Below are 15,740 nucleotides of genomic sequence, written 5' to 3' on the forward strand. Positions count from 1 at the left end.
AAAGCCATTTAAAACCATAAGCCTCACACCGAGCGTTCGGAAGAGCTTCCCCGGGAGCGCAGCGCCCGTGCCTCCGTGGGTTTGTTACCTGGAGAAACGTCTGGGCCCAGAGCCGCGACCGGACCTTCAGGACCGCGCTCTCTCCTCCGTCCAGCCGCCCCACCGCACAGGAGATCTGCAGGCACTCGATATTGGTACAATTCTGAAAAAAACAGCAGCGACTTTAGCAAATCAGCATTTTTAAATTGTGGTACAGAATCAACATTGAAGTCAATTTATTTATATCTTATTTTCCCAGAAATCACCACCTAATCCATATTATTCATGTAAATGAAGAACAAATACATTAAAACAACAAAGCCAAAGCACAGTCTGGTAGCAAGGACGCCTCAACTTCAGCAGTAATGCAGAGATAAAATGGAACATAAAGCACGACATAAAAGTTAAGCTCTTTTCTGAGGACTTAATACTCTCTTCTTGCATCAGGAGTTGAATTGTGCCACTGGTTCATTTTCTCAGAACTCAGGAAGACATTTCTGACAGACATTCATAGCGCCTGACCCTGGACTAAGCAAAGTCCTAGCACGGCTTTCAAGGGAGGTCCGTGGGTCCACGTGACCTCAAAGACCCGAAGCTATAGACCTGCTGACAAGCATTTGTCTTACTGTCTAAATTACTTCCTGGTTATAAACACTAGTTTTTAACCTAGTTTCTAGGGTTGTCCAACTTATAATGGATAACCTTTAATACATAAAATGCATGTTACAGCAAAGTGGTCACTATGATGATATTCTACCTATCAAATTGTATTTTATGATTGGATCCTATTATGGAAATAAATGGACGCCTCACATCCATTTTCCATGTTCCCGTGGACAGGATGGTCCTTCCTGAATTATGGTCACTGACTGACTCTATCATGTGGGCTAAGCTTTACTTTTTATGTCTAGCCCTGGGCACTGGCCTGTAGACACTCAGTAAACATCACTATCATATTAATGAAATCGATAAAATACAGAGTAGCCTGAGGGACATATTACTATGAAAACCTTTTTCAAGATCCTCAGAATTCTTTAAAAACCAAGCAATAAGTAATGTGTTATCTGATAAACTCCAACAAGGTTAGATTTCTTCATGATGTTTCCAAATACAAGTGGCTGGGCCGCTCTTGTTCTACTAGATCTGGGTACTGAGGTGTCGGGGGCTTGTGTCTCCAGCAGGAGTGGGGATCCTCAAAGCCCACAGTTCGTGCCACCCACGAGGACCCTCACATGAGCCTCTGCTCCCTTACTGACATGCTGTGTACGGTCAATGCCACCTTCTGAAGGCAAAGCAGGTGGGGAGTCAGAAGGAGGTAATTCTCACAAACTCCCTGAAACTGGTGATCGATCCCAGTTAGCTAGCTCTGGTGAAGGCTTTTGGAAGTGTTGCCTAGAGTGAATCTGGAAAGGTGAGAAAGTGTTACCTGGAAGCACAGGGTAACAGGGATACGATTCTCTCATAAAAGATCAGTGTGTGCTCAGGAAAGAGGAGAAAAGGGTATGGCGGGGGAGATGGCAATGAGAAAGGGAAGAGTGAAAATCCAGGTGGTAAAGAATCTTCCTACTTGTGATAAGGACTTTGGATGTTATTCAGAAGGTACTAGAAAACCTGTGAAGCTTTTTAAGCAAGGGCCGTGACCTTGTTTGTAGCTTAGGGACAGGTGGTATGTGAGGGAAGAGTGGAGGGAGGAGTGGGAGGCGAGGACGATGGTAAGTGCTTGTTACAAGAGTCTGAGTGACAAATGATGAGGCCCCGAACTGAGGCAGTGGGAATGGAGAGCAGAAGATGCATTCTAGAGAAGTTTTGGAAGTAGAATCAATACCTGGCGACTAATCAAAGACTGGGAGGAAGGACAGGGAGGGAGGAGGGAGCTGTCTGGGCTTGAGGCACTGGGAGGAGGGGTGCTGGCGTCACCGAGACTGGGAGTTCTAAAGAAGGAGCACATTTTGGAGGTGTGGACGTGAGCAGACTGGCATGTCTGCCAGACATCCAGATGGGCATCACAGTGAGCTCTGCTAGTCTTCAAAGTAGTAAGATGGTAGGAGTCACCTAACAGTGACTAATGACTGGCGTTACAATCAGGCAAGAAATTCCCATGAAAGTGCAAAGCCAACAGCAGAGAAGAGATGGGGCTGAGGATGGAATCCTGAGGTCTGAAAGCATTTCAGGATGGGCAGAAGGGAAGTCCATGAAGAATTCAAAGAGTCAAGTCGAAAGGTAGGAAGAGAAACAGGACAGAATGTTTGGGGGGAAGCTAGGGGAGGTGATGGTGTCAGGAACTGGTCAAGAGTACCAAGTGCTGAACAGGACTAAGAAAGACAAAGTTTCTGTAAACTGAGTAGTAGACGGAAGAGAGGGGGCAGAAGGGGGTGACTGCTGCAAAACGCAGCAGGGACCCAAGATGAGAAAGGCATGGACATTCTTAAGTAGAGGAGAAATTGTATCTCAGGGTTACAGATCCAGATTTTTCCTATGCAAATTGGAAATTATGATCCCAAACAGGATTTTGGCATTTTGCACTTTCAAATTCCTAATCAGAAATGTGATTCAGTAAGTTGTTTTTAACTAAACAAAAACTGTAGGAGGTCTTATTTAGCTTTTGATTTCTGAATAAACTTTGCATAATCACTTTCTACCCAGAATTATTTTGACTTGAGGACATGGGGAGGCATATGAGTTGCAATTTTCGAACCAATAAGGGAGAAAGGCAATAAAACGTGATTTAACAGAATCAGACGGGGAAATCGAGGATTGCCTTGTCCTCATCTGTAAGTAATAAGTTTCTGAGATATTCAGAGGTTAGAAATCTTCTTGCATTAAGTCTTTAATGAGAAAGAATACACAGAAACAATCTGATCCCATAACACAAGAGCACGTAATTTTCAAAAGAGTATTAGTTATTGATCTCCACTGCCGTTACACACTCACGAGATATGTGCTGAAGTGGAAACGGAAAAATATAGTTGAAGTTTGATTTTCCAAACTGTTGGTCCCCAGAGGTTTGGACATTGGCTCTCCAGAGGGCTTTCCTGTTGGTGCTGCATACTAGAATTCTACAGATGTCAATCATTTTCTTTTTAAAATTTTTTTTAAAAGTGTAATGGGATATAACTGATATAACATGTTTCAGCTGTACAACATAATGACTTGATATCTGTTAATACTGCAAAATAATCACCACAATAAGTCTAGTTAACACCTGGTAATAATTACACAATTACACATAATTACACAGTTTTTTCTCGTGATGGGAACTTTCAGGATTTACTTGCTCAACAACTTTCAGATATACCACACAGTATTGTTAACCTCAGTCAGTGTGCTGCACACCCGTCCCCAGGGCTTAAATCATTGTTTCCCGTTCTATTCCTTCCAGAAGCTTTTTAAAAATGATGCTATGCAGAATTTTATGAATTTATTCTAAACTCAGTTGCATATCTAATCCCTACTTTTACATTTTTTAAAAGCATTACAATGTCATAAAAATTTACAGGGACTCAAATCATATAACCTGCCAACTGTCAAAGTAATTTTTTTGCCATGTAATTTCAGGTTCTTCTATGACAATAAACATTCCTCTCTTGACTAAAGTTTAACTGATTGAGTTAGATTTGTTCATTGGACTTTTCTGCCCATTTCCATGTTTGAAACTTTTTATAGAGTCAGAGTATATTCAATACATAAGGTTTTTTTTAAACCCATTCTAACCCCTTTAAGCAGACAGTTTAGTAGCATTAACATTCTCAGTGGAACAAGTGGGAGAACTGAATAAAAATGCTGATTCAGGAATGATGTCCCTAGTTTTACAAAGTGCTGACTAAGCTCAGTCTAGATCTACTGCAGACCCCAGTAGTAAGGCTCTGTAAAGTTTTTTGGTTTTGGGTTTTGGGTTTTGGCCAGAAACCTGGACACACCATTCACAGCTCTTCAGTGGAGCTCAGGGCACTGAGATTGAGGGACGGTGAACCGCTCACTCCAGGGACCCTTCGAAAGGCAGCCCCACTTCTCTAGGCTCAGTTCAAACCTCACCCGCGCAGTGTCCGGGGACTGGCTAGCAACTGAATCTTCATGTTCTTGAAATACATTAATAGTCATGTTTCATGTTTTCACCATTACTTCTCCACTGGGCTCTCCATGGCAGGTTCAGAAGGGTGAAAAAGTTACATTGCAAACACTCATTTACAAAAGCCACTTCCATTTCTCACAACATGTACTGCTGAAAAATGTTAGGCATATCTGAGCATTGGAGGAGAATGAAAAACAATTCTTGAAGATAGGGGAAGGGTGGAGGTAGAAGAGGGTAAAGGGGCGATAAATGGTGATGGAAGGAGACTTGACTTGGGGTGGCGAGCACACAGTACAATACACAGATGATGTGTTGTTAGAACTGTATACCTGAAACCTATATAGTTTTATTAACCACTGTCACCCCAATAGGTGTAATGAAAAATAACTTGAAGTTAAAACCATCTGTAGTGGGGAATTCTGTCCCATCTGGTTTTTCCCCTCGGTTCTGTGCATGCCAAGATAACTCACCAGGACTTTCACCGGGCTCTGTCTGGGCAGCTCTGGCACAGGCGCACTTCTCTTTCTGACAAGATGAGGGATGGTTGAGTTTCGTAAAAAGGCACTCAGCTCAGGGGTGTCCTCTCTGGGGGCAGCAGGCTGTAAACAGTAAGCAAAAGACATCACGGACAACCACATTAACACTCGTTACCTAGCCTTGAACTCTAGGCAATTTTTTTTCACAATGATTCGCATGAATCAGAAATGATTCGCATCAGAATTCAGACATGTTCTGATTTACCAGCAGCATTTCCAACAGCAAAATGAACCCCATGCAGAAGGAACAACCTTTCCATTTTCCAGTTACAGGAACTCATGAGGCCTGGGAATGTACCTGGAAAGCTTGTCTTGTGAAGAAAATATTTTAAGCAGAAGTGACTTCCCCATAAGAACAGAAAACATGGAGTGACTTTTCAGGCACGAGTCACTATTCTCTCCTTACTTTCCTCTCCTTGTGTATCAGGGATGGTTAAACTGAGTAGGTTTCTTTGTGGAGAGATAGGTCCTGAGGTAGCAGAAAAGCAAGGTGCTAACTCTGAGGCGCTGAGGTGGTCGAGGACCCAACGTCGGCATGTCTGAGCCCCACACTCCTGTAAGTATAGGAAGTGCTCCCTTGGGAGAGAACCACGTTCTAATGACGACGACGTTCCCTCATCATGCCATATAAGCATTAGGTCATAACAGAGTCTGTTTTGAGCCCCAGGTTGGTTTTGTAAGTGCTTTAGAATTTATGATTTTATCTCAGGCTCCAGGCTGGGTCATCTGACAGCTGAATACATATTTTGAGAGTTCCAATAAATCACATATAATATCCTATTAACATTCCTTATTGTTGACTAATTGAATACAGAACCCTAATTTTCTGTTCCCCTTCCCCCCAAGACAAATGTCTTTTTTTAATACAATTTTTCTTTGGAATCACAGGAGCAAAACAGTGCGCTCATCTATGGAATGAGAAGAGATATTCTCACATTGCTGATGTAAGGATGCACCACAAAAGGTGAAATGATAGTGCTCAACATGTCCTAAGAACCTGGAAACATCTACTGGGCACATAGAAAGACAGTCCAGAATTCTTGGTATGCCATGCACAACCTTCCCGGTGCTGGCTCCGCCTGCTCTGCAGCCTCAGTTCTCACTAAGCGCCCCTCGTGTCCTGCCCGTGGTGCGCAGAACTGCCCTCCGGTCCTGACCTGTACCAGGCTGGCACCCTCAGCCCCACCTGAGGTTCCACAGGATGGCTCTGTGCCCCATCAGCACCTATCAAGATGTGTAGTAATAGCCTGCTGACTGGTCTGAGTTGCTCAATGAGAAAATGAAAAATGAGAAGCGTAGAGTCACAGGTAACATTGCAGGAAATATCAGAGAACAGGGAGAGGAAGAAGATCCAGAGAGGAAAAGTAAAGACGGGGAATACGAGACGTAGGAGACAATCCAGGAAAGTGTGAATCTGTGGAAGGCTAGCAAAAAGAAAGGTGCAAAAAGAAGGGCGTGACTATAAAATTGTCAAACCCAGCTAAGGGATTAAAAATGTTAGGACTAAATGTATTTGTCACATTGAATTTGTCACTTGGGAAATTATTGACACATCCTCCAATGATGGCACTTCCAGGTGTGTATTAGAAGAAAAGGAAAACACTAATTCAGAAAGCTATCTCCGCCCCCGTGTTCCCTGCAGCACTCATTACTCACAACAGCCAAGACAGGCACACACCAGGAAGGCCCGCTGCTGGATGGCTGGACAAAGAAGGACACACACACACACACACACACACGTAGGAGTGTCTTTCAGCCAATAAAAGAAGGAAATCTTGCCATTTGCATCAACATGGATGGATCTTGAGGGCCTTACGCTAAGTGAACTAAGACAGAGAAAGATAAATACCTCGTGGTCTCATTTATATGTGGAATCTAAAAAAAAAACAACAAAACAAAACAAAACAAAAAAACTAAACCCCAAACTGAACTACAAGAAAACACCAAAACAAAACAAATAAAACGTGGATGTTCTTAACAGTTATTTATAATGGAGACAAAAGATAGTAACATAAAATATTATGGGCATATATAAGTTACTAGTTAAATAAATTATGACATTTATACAGAAGACTACTAGACAGTTTTTAAAAAATGATGTAGCACTACATATAATTTAGAAAGATATAGGACCTTAGTAAGGGAAAAAGGCAGGTTACTGTCAGGATGGGCAGGGTAGGACAAAACAGCGGCGGAACTACAGCCCGGAAAAGACGGCTGACGTCTACCCCGGGAGCCAAAATAGTAGGCTTTGCCAAAACGTATATGCACACGGCAACCTGAGCCCAAAGAGAACCACCATGATATGTTGCCGCTTTGTTCAAAGGGGACCAATCCCCAGCTCCCACGAAGAGAGCCAACCAAGATAAAACCCCACTATATTCCCTGCTCGGGCGCGACTTCCCCGGCCCTACCATGCAAACCAGGGAACCTCGCCTGGGTGCGCAAACCTCAATAAAGCTCTGTGCTGCCTAACTTTGTGGCTGATTAGCACTTGTTCCTCAGCGGAGCCTAAGAAAACCTTTCAGTTACAAAATAGCATATATAATAAGATGGTATATTTTAATAAAATATGAATGTATACTTACCTTGTATATCTAGAAATTGAAAAATAATCTGAAAGTATAGTTATCTTAACATTACCAGTGGTAGAGATTTGATGATATTAAGGAATTTTGCTAATTTCTTTTTAGGTATGATAATGGTATTATGGATTTTTTAAGAAGTATCCTTAATTTTGGCAATATGTAGTGAAATGGAGAAATAAATTAATGCATAAATAAGTAAGAAATGCAATAAGTGGGTGGTGACATTACCAAAAGTTTAAATTTTTCTCCTTTGTGTTTTTACATGTCTGACATTCTTCTGATGGGCATTTAGTATATTTTAAATATGAAAACAAAAAAATGTATAGTTGTAATAAAAGAGAAATAAGAAATTAGAAACAGTAAGTATAGCTTGGCTAAAAATGGAAGGAAGAAGGAGCCCACTCTTGGAAGCAGATGCAAACCAAGTGATTTGCTTACTGTTTGTTTTGAAGATAGAGGAAATTTAAGTAAGCTTATGGGGTCCAAGGCAGAGCTAGTAGGGAGGAAGACATTGAGGAAACAGAGAAGATACTTTATGTGGCAGAGTTAAATTTAGAAGTGAAGGAAAAATAATTCTTCCCCTGACAGTGTTGTAAAAAGCCGAGGACGAGGGATAAATGTTTAGGTATCTGCAGTGCAGTGGGGGAGGGGGGGAGGGAGGGAAATGGATCATTCGAAGATTCTCTTGTCCTAAGATCACCTGCTGATAGTAATGCTGGAGAGGCTGGATGGCAGGGGAGCAGCGAAGGTTTGGAGAAGCCAACAAAGAGAATGGGAAGGGAGAGTTATCAGTGTGGCGGGAGGACTCCTCCAGAAGCTAACTGCCCAGTGGGCACTTCCTCCCATCAGTCTGCAATGGTGCCCTCAGGCTAAGGGGCAGAGAAGCTGATATATGGGCCTATGCACAACAGAGACTTTTGGAAAGGTGGAAGAGAGGGAAGGTAAAGGAAGTTTGTAAGAGCGTTTCAACCCACTCATCACGGATTCCAGACCGTCTTGGGAGTGGGTGGGTTTACTGACCTGGAAAAAGTTTTCATATAAAGGAAGTAAGAAAATTATAGAAATGTGAGATGGAATTGGAGGCTTGGATGTTAAATTAAACATTTGAGACTTAGAAGTGAGGGAAGGTTCAACCCCACGGACGCTGGAATACTCCCAGGAAGCAATAGCACCTGGCTGGGGGAGGCCTGCAAGGCATACGTGGCTCAGGGCTACACAATGAGGGAGGGTCTGAGAGAAAAGCCTTCATATTGTAAGATTAAAATGTGAGTTCAGGTAGAATTGTAAAAATATAGATTGTATCACATATTTTCTACCACACACTGTGTGTGTGTCTATGAGAAACATTGCACTGGAAGGAACTAGGGAGTGTTTCTTTATTCCCAAATTACAGCCTAGTAGTTGTAGTAGTAGTAGTAGTAGTCGTAGTAGTAATAGTAGCAGTAGTAGCAGTAAAATAACAGTCCAGAGAGAAGAAAACTCAACGTCCTATGTGGTTTCACTGGGTGCAGCAGCTTGGGTACACAGAACACATCCTGTTCAGGTGGGCCCAGAGTACCACCATTCGCAAGTATTCATAAGTGGTCTTTCAGCAAAACACAGGACTTCCTCTGATATACAGAATGAGTATATCACACAGCAGAGGTTGGTAAAACACATTTCTTTCTTTCAGTAACATTATTTTACAGATGGAAGAATGCCACTTGTAAACACCATAGTCAGAGTCTTCAAATGGCTTGCAAACCAGTTTTCTCAAATGAGACTCCAGCAATTATTTCAAAATACAAAAGGAAAAAAAAACACCCGAAACAAAAAACAAGGAAGAGGTTACCCAAGAAATGTAAATAGTTAAAGCCTATTTTCCAGATGAACTTTTGGAGCCTGTTTACAATCTTGTCAAGAGCTGTGAGAAGCTGGTGGTAACCACTAAAGCATTGTCTTCAAAATAAGTATGAAAATTGCCCCTTTCTGCAATTAGGAAACAACTGTTAGTAAATACAGTTCTTTCTCCAGCTGCTACTTAGATTTTGACCCCAACAGGAGTTTTCTATGTTCATTCCTCTTCACTAAACTCTTTGCTCTGGCACAGGTTTACATTTATGGAGTGAAGGAACAGTGTGTCGCTACAATGTTGCAACACAGTTGGAAAACGGCTCTTGAAGAAGAGCACTGGATGAAATGAGATTAAGGGTTCTGGGAACCCAAACAAGTGCAACCATACTATCTTTTTCTTGTTAGTAACTTGTTTGTAGATTTCAGGTATTCCTGGTAAGAAAGGGTCGGTGGACATCGCTCATAATTAAAAAGAAGTAGAGACAAGCCCAGGGGGTCAGGCCTCTATGTACTTTTCTTTGAGACATAAATGTTAAGAATTTACGGGGAAGAAAGAAATCCACATTTTTTTTCACATCCTGAAAAGTTCATGCAAAGCATAACTAAAAGAATCAATTCATTCCATTGGCGATTTTGAAGCTTTTCTTAGTTGTTGGACATGTGTTTCACATTTTTCAAAACACAGGAGACCCTGAAACCATCCTGCAGAGTAGATAAGGCACAGGGAAACTGACCCTGGAGAGAACACTGCTCCTCAGTGGCTAGCAACTGGACCTATGAGTACTGGTAAAAAAGTAAAGGGTGAATTAAAATGTGTGTGTGAGAGAGGGAGGGGCCTGAGTGAGCTGGATGCTGTTGTTCTAGGAAGTACCCAGTGGCCCTGCATTCTGAATTCAAAGGAAACAGTAAGTAAATGGAGGCAGTTTTGAAGGAAGAAAATGCTCTTAAGGATCAGACAAAACTATGCGAATCTGCCAAGCCAAGCCACTGTCTGCGGGCTCACTGACTTAACAAATGAAAAACTATTTGCAGGGCTGTAATCTCTGACAAACAGTTTCTGTGTTTCGGCTTCCCACGTCTGCAGTGTTCGGTTGTAACTTGGACTTCCTGTGGGGTGGTCTTGTTCAAGAGACACTCAGTCAGGACCGCCTGCTTCCCATGGCTCCCGAGACAAGTCTGTGGCTTTCTGTCTCCTGTCAGTCGTCCTAGTCTAGTCTCCGTCAGGCCGCTCTAGCTCAGGGCTCTTCTTTCTTGAACGTAAGCCCAGAATGTCGGGTTGTGGTCTTCATGCAGGTTGAATTTGAGCATCGCATTTGTCTTCCTCCCCTGGGTGCAGTTTTACATTCCACAGCCCCTTCCCCTAGCGCCTCACACTTGGCCGTGCACTATGAAATCTTGCCAATTTAAAAAGTCCTTTATTCTCTATGCAACTTTGGTTCCTTAGCAGTGTTTACTTTTTCAACTTCATCTTATCTAGAAATCATAGCCTGTTTGAAGGACTCTCCAAACCTCAGGATAGACTCCGCCAAAATAAGAAAATTGGTAGTTTGAAATCATTATTTTACTGCCTTAAGAATCATTGAGAAGTACTTCACTCAACTCTAAAATTTTATTCCGAGATGGATCTGGAATGAATTAGATTTAATGGGTTGGTCTGAATACCGCAGACATTGAAAATTTGAAAATGCTTTAGATGGTAGAATGTGGAGAAACTGTCACATTCAAGTCCTCTGTCTCTGACCCGGACCATAAACTTGATGAAGCGAAGCCATCATGGGAGCAACAAATAACCAGACAGGAACCTTCTCACTGGGGGCACATGTGAAAGTGCAAGTGAATGTGCCCAGGGCACTGCCACACCCTCACGCTCGCAGGGACTGGGCAGCCCACTCAGCCTTTCCTGAACCCCACCACCTCCCCACATGTCCACCAACCCTCATCCTCAGATGTGTGAACAGTGTCGACAAAGCAGGCAGAGTGACTCTCCACAAAGCCTGATAGGAGACAGATAATGTTTGAGCTTAACTCACCGACTTCTAGTGGCATCTCAGTGTGTCCTCACTGACCATACCCCCGAACCCTAATTCAGTTGCTGATGCTCCGTATTTGGGCAATGAGGCAGGTGTCAGTGGGTGAGATCTTTGCCCACTGTCTCCTAAAACAGCCACAGGTCACCGTGAATGATCACGGTGGTGACTTTCAAAGGCAGGCAGCGTTAGCCCTCCAAGCCTTGTGGACGACAGAGCAATTTGCTGGGATAACCGAACTGTGCCAGTTGCTGTTGTGAAAACTGAACCCCATTCAGGCCTTTCTGGACTTGGAGGCTTATGTGAGCAGAGTCACATTTGGAATATATATTCAATCTATAGACAGATTGTATTTCGGGGTTCAAGCTAGATGTCTGGCACTCTGCACGCATTTCTCTTTAGAAACCATGTTGTAAATGTCTGTCCAGTTCTCAGGCCAGTCCACAAACAAATCGACTCTATGAACAATATGGCTTTGGAGCATAAAACCATGCACAATAAAGCCAGGACAGTTGCTGTATGAGGAATTAAGAAAGAAAGGAAACAAATCATTGTGTAAAGTACACTATATTAAATGCGGATCCACTTAATCACAGGAAAATGCTGTGGAGGTTCTGCAGAGGCCATCTGGGCAATGTCACAGGTTTTAGAGTTGGTGGCACTGGTTCCCTAGGTTGGGTGGCCTAGAAACATTTCTGAGGAAATCTGATGGCTTCTTTTTCATAAACAAGCATCCTTAGGAATTTGTGGGAGTTAGAAAGAGGCATGAAGAAGGAGGCTACATTTCAGGGGTCAGTGGGCAAACATGAGAATACGCACAGGAGGGAGAAGTCACTAAAAATGTGTGTGAACCTGTGAGAGAGGGGTTCTGGCGAAAGGAAATTAACCGAATGGTTGAAGAGGAAGACGTGGTTGGAAACTGTATACATCTTCCAGAGGACGCAGTAGAGATTGGGGTGGCAGGGCCCCCTTTGACACACCCACGGGGCGGCATACTCTGGTGGCCAGTCCAGTGGGGACCGGAGTGTGCTCAGAAAGGATTCGCAGAAAATGTACTGCTCACAGAGGCACTCACCTTACTGCTCAACTTATAAAGAAACTACAGAACCAAATGGTAACAAATTTTACCTTCGCCCACTCATCGGGTAAGATTTAATATTGGGACTTGGTTCTTGCCTACAAAAATATATTTCTGCCTCCTTGTTCCTTTTACTAAACCTACCCTCTCTGTACTTCTTAAAGAAACAAGTAAAAAAACAACTTTAGGTAGTTAAAAATAAAACCATGTATACTCTAATTTAAAAAATCAATTAGCTTTGATGTAGGAATCTGATATTTATATTAAATTTTAAAATTTCCCAGACCTATTTCTGAAGATAAGATATAATAATTTGTTCCTTACCAATTTCTAATTCATATTAAAGGCAGAGAATAGACTTTAGCTTTGAGTTATCTAGGAAGAAATAAATTGCCAAGTATATTAATAGCAACTTCACCAAGAAATTATTTAATACCTAAAGAGGAAAATAATCATCAAGTACTCTCAATTGTTTATAGTTACTGATATAAAATATACTGTTTATCATTTTTTTAAAATTCTCTCTCTCTTTTCCTTCCTCCTCCCCCCCTTCCTTCCTTCTTTCTTTCCTCCTTCCCTCCCTCCCTTTGTTCCTTCGCCTCACCTGAGGACATGCTCATTGATTTTAGGGACAAAGAAATGGAGTGGGGTGAGGGGGTGGAGAGAGTCATCAATGTGAGAGAGAGACATCGATCTTTTGCCTCCCTACGCACCCTGACCAGGGGTCAAACCCACAGGCTGGGTGTGTGTCCTGAACAGAACCTTTTGGTTATTGGACGCCTGCCAACCAACCAAGCCCCACTGGCCAGGGCTAAAATATGCTTGTTTTCTATTGATAGAAGATCTTTTGGTCTCTGGTTGGGTGGCAGGGAGTACAGGTGTGCAGTCTACACTCCCACTCAGTGTGCACAAATCTGTCAAAATTTAAGTCAAGTTATCTGTCTATTTGTACTGTTCCAGTCACTGTAAATGATTGTTAATTGCATTAAAAAAATAACAGCCGACATGGTGCACGTTAAACAAGTTACATAATATATACAAACGTATATAAATAGTGTCAGATACAAACTAAACATTGCACTCAGAGAGTTAGAAACCTCCTGTGTAATCACGTGCTCTAATAAGACTCTATGACTGAAACACAGGATATGTGAACTGCAGAGCCAGATCTGTGCATGTCTTAATTAGTTGGCTGTTCTACATTAACATTTGAAGATATTACTTTATAATATGAGTGATTGTCTATGAAGATGTTGAGTCTATGGAGACTGTCAATGAAAAGCAAAGAGAGAGGAAATGGACAAGAATTCCCCAGGGAGGAAGTATTTTAAATAATTCTGGAGAATACAAGTAGGCTTCTTTATTATTTCCCCAGAAAGCAGGAGGTTTGATGCCCCATAAATCTTTTAATACTGAACCCCCTTTTAGTCTTCCTCTCTTTGAATAGAAGGCATGTTGGGCTGAAAAAAGGAGCCTTTCATAACAGGCAAAGTCCCAGTGCCCCTGGTTGAGTAGAGGGAGACGTGTGTCCTGGGAGGCTGAGCGAGCATCTCAGAAGCCTGCCCCCTGCACCACTTCTCATGGACACGCTGTGCCCCTGCAGCCACTGGAGCACATTCATTCCTAAATGAAGCTCTCTTGTGAGGACATCTGATTAACAAGTGGTCCCCCCCTCATTCAAATGTGACATTTTCAAGGGTTTATGCAAATTAATTCCTTTCCTTTCCAGAAGGAATCTAAAGCCAGATTTGGATCTTACTCTAGATGGAATCAGCCCTGGGGATGCTTGAGCTCCTGGTTAGCTGAAGTGTGACCAGAAAACTAGGCAGGTGTTTACAGAGAGACAGTCTCAGGCCCCACCTGGTCCCCTGCATTCTAGACTCCCAGTGACTCAGATACACTTAGGAGTCTGAGGGGCACTGCTGTCAGCTTCTTTATAAGTTCCACTAAAGAATAGGGTCCTGAAAATTCCAGTCTAGGGGTTCTCAGGACACAGAGATGGCCTTTGGCAAATTATCGCATTTCACCACTCACGATTGGCAACAGCTGGAAAAGTCATTTTGGCAAAGATCCTCATGTCTTTTGGCAATATACCAAAAATACTTTAAAAATAGCATTTTGTACAAGTTCTCCAAAACATGACATGTCTATTTATGATTTGAGTTTGGTTGTGCTGCTAGTCAAATGATATATAAAAAGTATTTATTGAAATGGGCTAAATAAATAACAGGCCACCGTGAACAATAACACTAAGAGAGATTTAAGTTTTCTAGGAGAGATATTTTAAGGTAGGTCTGGCATTTTGACTCTAAAACTAAAAGAAGAGGTCTGATCAATTACCATGGAAATAACTTATAATTAATTTGTTTTCTTTTATAAGCCACTGCTTTTGTTTTTTCTTTACCATAAAAATTAAACAAAGCTGCAGGTTAGACAAGGCTCCTACCTTTATATCCTGTGGGTTGATATCTGGTTTTGTTTGACATCGTAGAGGTCCCAGAGTTTGAATATGAAAAATATAAAGAAGAAATTCATCCCGGGCAGAGAACGGCCAGCCCACCTCCAGAAGGGTGTCACTGATGGTACTGGGTCCAATATTGTGCAGCTACAAGCAAGGAACACATCATGTTACGGCCCAACACAGGCAGGGAGGTGCAATCAAACTCCACAGACACTGTGCCCATCCTGGAGAGCATGATTTTTTGTTTTAAATCATCTGGACCAGGACTTAGAAAAACAGAAAATAGAGTCTCTAAGAGCAAGAAGAGCTCTGAAAGCAAGCTGTGCTGATGCTTCCAGAAGGCTCTTCAATCTGTGAGGCTCCAAGGGCAGATTTCTTCTGCAAAAGTCACATTAACCATGTCCGATAGCATTTCTAGCATCCGATAATTGCATTTCTAGCACTGCAATTAAATTAATATAAATGTAAAGATGCTTACTTTACATTTATATTAATTTAATTGCAGTGCTAGAAATGCAATTTGAGCGATATGCTTTCAAAACCTAAGTTATTTTTTCTTTACGATGAAATCACCTTTTTCCTGACTACTGACTTGTCGATTGCAACCATATGCGATGCACTCTCTTTCACTCTCTGGAAGCCCAGCTATCCATCAAATGCCAAAGACCCGGGCTCACCACAGTTCACTTCGAGCACACATTTCAAAGCCGAGCTCCTTCTATTTTAATCAGCGAATCTCAAGGAAAGAAAGGCCATGTCTCGTAAAGAGATGAACATTTTAAACACTAGAATCCTGTACTCACAGGAAACAAAACGGCTTATGAAAAACACTAAGTTTATTTACATTTATTGTAATTATAAAATGCAAAGGTAACAGGGACTTCTTTTTACCACAGTTCTGAAAAATTATCATGGTCAGTAAAATAATTTATAATTGGTTTTCCCTATTAGGTGGCCAATTTAATTCACATTATCAAATCAACGTGGCATCCATCGATAGCAATATATTTTGAGACATGTAAGAAGCATTTGATGATTGCTTTTGGCACTACTGATTATTACCCTAAAATTTTATGACCCATTTATGCTAAGATTAGAAGCAGGGCTGT

General features: G+C 42.0%; 1 protein-coding gene across 1 annotated transcript in view; it reads right to left on the reverse strand.

Annotated features, from left to right (window-relative positions):
• Positions 1–15,740, reverse strand: part of ITGA8 (integrin subunit alpha 8) — a 170,508-nt gene that overhangs the window by 19,958 nt on the left and 134,810 nt on the right. The window contains exons 25-27 of the mRNA XM_045857952.1: positions 14,617–14,775; positions 4,579–4,707; positions 89–202 (exon numbers count right to left, since the gene is read on the reverse strand). Of these exons, the coding sequence (XP_045713908.1) occupies positions 89–202; positions 4,579–4,707; positions 14,617–14,775 (402 nt within the window). The remainder of the gene's footprint in view (positions 1–88; positions 203–4,578; positions 4,708–14,616; positions 14,776–15,740) is intronic.

The sequence above is a fragment of the Phyllostomus hastatus genome, unplaced genomic scaffold, assembly GCF_019186645.2.
Source record: "Phyllostomus hastatus isolate PE091 unplaced genomic scaffold, TTU_PhHast_1.1 phas_scaffold_1674, whole genome shotgun sequence".
Taxonomy (NCBI): Eukaryota; Metazoa; Chordata; class Mammalia; order Chiroptera; family Phyllostomidae; genus Phyllostomus; species Phyllostomus hastatus.